Consider the following 7,735-nt stretch of genomic DNA (forward strand, 5'->3'; position numbering starts at 1 on the left):
CTCAGTGAGTCACACTTAACTAACTCCTAACCACACCTAACTAACTCATAACCTTATTCCAAAGCTAAGATTTCCCAAACCTAAACTCTATTTAAACAATTCATCTCTCTCATTTTCATCACCCTTGGGAATCTGCGTGAATTTGTGCACATTCTCTCTGCAATCTCTTCCCTCACCCTACTCAGATCTCTATTCTCTCCTTGAAGCCATTGAAGCTTCAATTTCGCTTGAGCTAAGCCACACCACTCTCACTTTTCACTAGTCCAGTTCAGAAGAAGAAGAAAGAGACGAAAAAAGAAGAAGAAGAAGAAATAATCAAGGTCAGGAAGCTTACCGGCGAATCTTCCAATCATCTTCTCCGGTATGTCATTTTCATTTCAGTGGTATTTTCTTGCTTTGAGCTCACCTAGTTGTAGTATCTAAAGCAGGGAGTAGAAGCCCCATAGTTGTAGGGATTGATTTGCGTCATACATTATTTAATTTAGCTTGCAATCGGCTAGGGTTCCTCCCTTTAGATGTGTGATTCGACCAACACAAGGAGTGTTTCCCCATTTCATTTCCATATTCATGATCAACTTGGCTTTGTGCTTCGATTGAGATGGAAATTTTGACCATAAGCCAATACTGACGCCGACGACAGACTCCGGTGCGATGAACCAAGGTGGACGACGATGAGGATTGAGCGCGTGCGTTTGGAGTTCATTTGAACTCTGTTGACTTGGACAAGTCAACAGAGATGTGAGAACTTGGACTCTTTCTCTTGAGGCTCATTGAGAATTACTTAACATACACCACATTATCCATGCACCCCCTGTACCTTTGGGAAGATTGGGAAATGGGCTTAACCAAGCCCATTAGCTTGTTTTCGCTGATTCGCCTCCCACTCCAATGCGCACCCCCCTTTTTTGAGCGCTTGAATGTTGTTTGGGCTCAGGCAGCCCATTCCAGTTTTTTGCTTCCCACACCCCCAATTTTTGGACTTGATAGCTGTACAAAAATCAACAATGGGCTCAGCTTGCAGCCCATTGGCCATAATTCAGTTTACACCACCCATTTACCATTCACACATCCTTTTCCATTTTAATTGTTTTATTTTATTGTTTTTACATTTTAATTAGGTTAATTAGCATATTATTAGCTTAATTAGGCTAATCATTGAAATTAGAATTTAAATCTTGATCATTAGGATTTTTGCAATTTAATTAGAAGATCCTTAGGATATTAGAATTTAATTAGGATTTTAACTAGAATTTTAATTAGAACTTTAATTAAGACTTTAGTTAGAATTTTCTAATTAGGAACAATTTAGGCTTGATTAAATTTAGAAATACATCATTTTTCAACATTAGGTTATGACCAACTTTAGACCATAAAATTTGACACATTTTGCAATTGGCCATTTTGCCCTTATGGACTTTATTTTGGTAATTTTGTGATAGAATGGCATGATCCCTTTAGGATTAGAATGTGACATAGAATTTAATCATTTCCTTACAATTTTAGGACTCATACCTAGGAGTTTTAATCAACACTTTGACCAATTTGCACATGCTCCCTTAGGACTTCTTACTTAGAATTTCCAATCAATTTCTAATGCATGATCCCTTAGGATAGTTTCTAACAATCACTAACTTTGATTAGATCCAAACCTAGTTCCCTAAAATCAAAACAAAACCCGTGATTAAATTGATCAAAAGCAATTTTGATTAATTAAATCCTTTGAATTTGTATAATCCCGCAGTCTAAATTGAGCGACCAAAAGACCCTTGGTCACTTAATAAGACTTTTCTTCCAAGCTGTGGAGCTCAAGGCCTCAAGACAAGATCTTCCATCAAGGCATCCTCAGTCACACCAAGCAGCGGATTATTCAAGCACATCAAAGGTGGCATATACAAAAACTTGTTAAATCAAAGTTAGAAGTGTGTGGCACGAGCCTCAAGCAATAGAGAAGGAGTGAGATTGGAGTATTCCTACCCCCATTCTGAATATGTTTGGGCATGGGACGTATGACCCAACACTCATTGGATACGGTTGAAGTTGCAATTAATCTTACCTTTCAACCTCAACCTAACCGCATTGTGGATTATGCAATCAAATCGCTAAGGAATAAATAAATACGTCTAATGAAGGTCTTGTGGGAAGGGTCGCATCCCAATGAGGCTACATAAGAGCTGAAGTCAGAAATGCGAACAAAATACCCTCATCCCTTTAGGTAATCTTAAATTTTGAGGGCGAAATTTTAATTAAGGGGAATGAGAGTGTAATATCCCTCAATATGCTTAATTATGATTAGTATAAATTATAAGCTAAACATTTTGATTAAGTTCTAGTCTTAGGAGATGGCATGATTAGTAATTTGAGATTAAGTGCAAGGATAAAATGGTATGTTTACCTGGGAAGTATATAAGCAAAAACCTAGAGAGTGAGTGGAAGAGAATGGGAATAAAATTGCTTGATCAAGTGGAAAAACTCTTTGCATGTTAGGGCTTTTGATCCTTTAAAAGGGAACATGTTAAGGAGGTTAGATTTTCAAAGAGACCATCATCATGATCATCTCACCTTTTTCAATTTAGGTTCATCTTAAAAAGGTGGGGTTCCTCACTAGGTTTTGATTGGGATTAGAACACTTAGGCTCTATGCATGATGAGGTTTTGGATGTTTCTTGATATTTGATGTTTGTTTGCTTGAATTCTATGAAATGCTACTTTCTTGGTTATGAATAAATGTGTGATTAAATTGCATGTTATGTTTGAGTACAATTTTGGCATTTATCTTGGGCACATCATTTCATTTAGTTAGAGTCGGAGAAATAATGAAATTTGAGGTGAATTTTAAGTAAGAACAGGGTGGTAACCGATTAACTCCTAGGTGGAAAATGTGCATTGAGATTAGTCTCGAAGGAGATGCTTTGAGACTATGTGTGAAAGAATGGCTAAAGATATGCCTTTCCCGTAAGTGTAGTCTGTAATCAAGAGCAATCAGTTGTAAGTCATATATCCTATAAGCTAGGCTTGACGCAATAACTGTTAACTCGCATGTGTCTTCCCGTAAGCCATTCCTCTCTCATTGACTTAAATTGGCCGTAAGGGAGAGTATGTTAGCTTTCTCACATAGTATGAGGTTGATATACCTCGATCCCGTTGGATATGATTTGTCTTGTATGAGCTAGGAATCCTAATACATTAATAGTTTTGGACAACCCATTAGTCGAGTGGACTTATTTATGGTTTTAGTAAGGGCTCCACTGACTTATGATTTATATGTATGCACTCCACTAAAGATAATCTTGAAGTTGATGTTAATCTTCAAATGTGTGATAAAACACATTTTGAATATGAAACTCCTGAAAGATGATGATGGTTCAAATGAAGAGGAAATGAGAGATATTTGAGTTGATGTTACAAAGGTTGTGGCTAAAGGTTGTAGAAAAATGAGAGATAATTTAATTAAGGCATATGTCTTGTTTTTAATTTTAATTTCTTTGAGTTTTATAACTTTCTCGTCCAAATCCATTCTTATAAAGCAATATTGCTATTAAAAGAACCAATAATATCAACAATCGTCTTAGACAATCATAGCATTAGACAACTATAGCATGTCTCTGCAGAAGAGAGGCATGTGATTAACTTAGAAAAAGAAGATCTTCTACATGTGCTGAAAGATGTTAGGCCTTCTGTTGACCAGCCAAATGTGGTGTTTTGGCCAAAACCATAGTAGAATCATAAAAATAGATAACTACGTTCGAAACTCATACTCTCAGATGGATGGAGTAGAATATACTCTTTCGATGCTGCATTGCATCTATGGAATGAGGCAAAACTGAACATACTATTGAACTAAAAATCATCCTTATAAACAAATTTACCCGTCTATCATACAAAGCTGATGTTTATATTAAATCACAAGTATAATAAACAATTAAAAACAAAAAGACTAAGAAAACTTATCGTAGAATCAATCTATTATCATGACGATTCCGTCTCTTGTTTCTGAAGAATCTTAAGTATCCCATATCATAACAACAGCTATAACTCCTATTCCGAACGACACTGCAAGAAACTTCATATACGGTGAATCAACCTTTGTATGCTTGTGAGCCACATAACCTTTTGAAAATAGATGGTTTATCGAAACATAAATAAACACGCCGCAAGCTAAGCCCATAGATATAGCGAAAATCCAATCAGCCACATTACCCTGTGTTGTGGAATCTAACACAATCCCAATGGCCACACCAATTGGACTAGAGATTGCGAAGGCGAAAGCATAGGCTGCGCATGATAGTAGAGGCCGATTAGGAACCATTCTAAGGAGCGCGATGCCCATCGCAATCGCTGCAAATATCTTGTGCAAACAGATTGTCCATAAAGCTTTCCAAGCATCTGCTCTTGTCTTGGAAACTCCGATTGCTAATCCCTCGAAAACAGAATGAGCACAAAGGGCGATTATGTATACGTAAATGAATATGTATACGGTATCTTCAATTGAACTAGCAGATGCATGATCGCGATCGTTGGTGCCAGCAGAACCCTGTTACCACAGAAAAAAAATAAAAACTACAGGTCAATAAGTGATGACAGTGCTAGAAAATTATGACTTTGTTTAGTAAATATGTAACCTGATATTGTGACTGAGAAGTAACACCATTGTCTCCTTTTTCTGCCCCTGCAATTTGCACCAAAAAAAGTAGCTATTAGAACATGACAACCTTTGGGCAATTGTCAAGACGACTAAGGTGATTGCAGGAGTTTTCTACTAGAATTGGATTTCCCGCAGACACGTATTCATGAAGACATGAATCTCGGTCGATTGATGAAAGATCAGATGACTCATATTTTGAGTCTTGTTTTAAAGAAGATTCAACAAAGTAAGAATACGAGCCATCTGATCTTCATCCAACTATCAAGACGTGAATACGCGGTTCTTAATCTAGGTCCACAAATATCAAGTACAGCACAAGTCTTAGAAAAGTCTAATGTCAAGTCAACCACTCATTCTTCTAACTCACTATATCATCATAAATAATCATAATGACACATAACTACCAATAACCATATAACAAATTCAACAAAAACAAAACAACTTAAGTCTAAAATACCAATATAGAAGCCCCATAATTCCTTCATCCTTAAAACACAAGCAACTTATTTAGATAGACTTATTTGAACTTATCTACCAGCATAAACCCATCTGAGAGTTTATTGAAACAACTTATAATTCAAGAAAACTTATGAAAACAACTTATATGCTAATTTTCTTGTTATAGATATAACTTAATCCTTCATTCATATACAATACAATATATAAAGTACTTTTAGCATCAATGATGCAAAAATTTGACATGTACACAACTTGATGAAAATTAAACTCAATAGTTTATAATAAGCACTTATATAAAAGTGTATCTTATAATCACTTAATTAAACAAACAGGACCAAATAAAGAAACAATTAAACTTGAAAAGCACTAACCTTGACCTTCAACGTCAGCGCCACCACCACGAGGCTTCTCCAAAAGCGAAGAAATAACACAATCAGCAAGCATAGTAATCAAATAACCAGCACAAGCTAACATGAAAGCGAAAGGGTATTCTTTATCAGTCAAATCACCAAACGTCTCGTTTGCATCACTCAGAAAATGCATCAGAGCAGTTCCCAAAAACACTCCACCGGCAAACTGTGTCCCCAGAATCAAAAAACCTTCGTTCCATCTCAATACGTAAGGAGATACACCGGCAATGAAAGTGGCCAAGAAGATCACGATTAAACACCAAACCTTTGCGAGGATTAAGGATTTTGAACGGAGGTCGGGGTGAGCTTCGGAGCCGGAGTCTGCATCGGCATCGGCGTCATCGTCGTGGCCACTGTGGGCGGAAACAGAGAGGAAGAAGAAGAGAAGAAGGAGAAGAGAAAATAAGAAGAAGGTGCGAATAGTAAAAGACATTGGTAAGAAAATAACAAAATGTGTTTGGTGCGGATATCAAGGAGGGGGTTTAAATAGAAAAATAGAACGAATCTTAATGAATCTAAAGAGCATACAACTCATAATTAAAAACATATTTGTTTTGCCTGCATATCTTTATAGAGTAGATCAAAATTTTAAACACGTATTTTTTAATGAATTTATTATTTTCTGTTTATTTTTTTAAGTTTTTACATGTAAGGACTTTTATATATAATTTTATAATTTTTAAGTTTAAAATATTTAGTGACTATAGAATAAGATTTTAAGTATGTATTCCTAAATTTGTCCGTCCTGTTTCGTCCCATTTATTTTGAGACAAGTCTAAATATGAAGGGACTAAACAAGACATGTTTAAGACATGTTTGTTCTGTTCCACTTAAATCTAAACATGAAGGGGGTTAAACAAAACATGTCGCCAATCTCAGACACAATTACCAACCGAATTGTTTAAATGTAGAGATGTAATGTACTAGTAATTTATATGTATATCTATAATGAATATATACTTTTAAGTGTAATTTTTTTTGGAAGAGTTGAATTTGAAATATCTTATCATTTATTTGTTTAATTAGTTTTAATTTTAAATTAAAGTTATTATTTATTTATGGTAATATATTAATTAATTTAATGTTTGGTGAATTGCGAAATGATTTCTAAACGTGTACTACACATTTATGGTGAGTTATTGTGACAGAGACAAAATGTACTACATTGGCCTATTGGTGGGTGTGGGTTGGTTGCAACTTGCAAGTTGACTAGTTCCAACCCATTTGGAGAGAAAAGGTCTTTGTAGTTTGTACTACAAAATGTGTACATCCCACGTTGATTAGAGACCCTATCCATATTTAGGATTTATAATGTGTGATGTGTAGTTTTGAAAAGAATAAAATGTAAAAGTGATCAAAATGAGAGTCTAATAACTCTAGAACACTTAATCAAAAGAACTTTGTGTCTATGGTAAACACACCTAATTTAATAATTAAGTCTTTACGGTTAGGCATAAAAGATTTTAAAAAATAAGTTTATATAAAAAAAAACAAGAGTTCAATTAGACTTTATTAGTATGAGTTGAGTATTCCTCAAATCAATAGGGGTATGTAACTACTGGTGTATTATTTTTCCCACCCCTCCTATCTCTTAGAATAGAAGGCTATGTAATTCGATTGTAGAATTTGAAACATGTCTTTTTAAGTGTTTTGAAATTTAAAATTTGAATATCTTATTTAATTTATGAAATGTCTTCCTTTTTTTTCTTCTCTTTTTAAAAAACTTAAAATCTTTGCAATGTTTTATTTTGCCAATAAATCTTATTCCAACCATCATGTATCCAACTATTTAATAACATGTTAATACTCATTTTGTTTTATTGTTTGATTTATTACAAGCATATTTATTTCTAACTTATCGTTTAAGTTAATGACTTTGAAACGCACCATACTTCATGGCTTCATATTTTATAAAGCAAACACTCACCATGGCATGCTTTTTGATTATATAATCTAAAATCAAGTACTTCCTCCGTCTTATAAAAAATGTCATATTTGAACAATTCACGGTTTTTAAAAAAATGATTAGATGTGTTGATTTTGATGATAAAGTTAATATCATTTACTAAAATACCCCTATTAATTGTAGTTAAAATAGTGGTCGAATAAAGCAAAAGTTAATAAATAGGAGTATGGTAAGGGAAAAGTAATAATAAATGTTGCATTAATATTATAAAAAGACAATTATTTTGAGACATAGAAAAAATACAAATAAAACACTTTTT

At 34.3% G+C, this 7,735-nt stretch overlaps 1 protein-coding gene across 1 annotated transcript; it reads right to left on the reverse strand.

Moving 5' to 3' along the window:
• Window positions 1–3,809: 3,809 nt before the first annotated feature.
• LOC127102216 (zinc transporter 11) lies at window positions 3,810–6,048 on the reverse strand. The gene is made up of 3 exons (XM_051039618.1): window positions 5,472–6,048; window positions 4,619–4,665; window positions 3,810–4,530 (listed from the first exon to the last, which is right to left on the reverse strand). The coding sequence occupies exons 1-3, from the start codon at window positions 5,941–5,943 to the stop codon at window positions 4,000–4,002; spliced, it is 1,050 nt and encodes a 349-aa protein (XP_050895575.1). The 5' UTR covers window positions 5,944–6,048; the 3' UTR covers window positions 3,810–3,999.
• Between the last annotated feature and the right edge of the window lie 1,687 nt (window positions 6,049–7,735).

The sequence above is a fragment of the Lathyrus oleraceus genome, chromosome 7 (assembly GCF_024323335.1).
Source record: "Lathyrus oleraceus cultivar Zhongwan6 chromosome 7, CAAS_Psat_ZW6_1.0, whole genome shotgun sequence".
Lineage (NCBI taxonomy): Eukaryota > Viridiplantae > Streptophyta > Magnoliopsida > Fabales > Fabaceae > Lathyrus > Lathyrus oleraceus.

Coding starts and splice junctions, on each gene's coding strand:
- LOC127102216 (XM_051039618.1), bottom strand. CDS start 5,943: ATGTCTTTTACTATTCGCACCTTCTTCTTATTTTCTCTTCTCCTTCTT. Junction 4,666..5,471: donor CGCTGACGTTGAAGGTCAAG/GTTAGTGCTTTT, acceptor TGCAAATTGCAG/GGGCAGAAAAAGGAGACAAT. Junction 4,531..4,618: donor CTTCTCAGTCACAATATCAG/GTTACATATTTA, acceptor CTGTGGTAACAG/GGTTCTGCTGGCACCAACGA.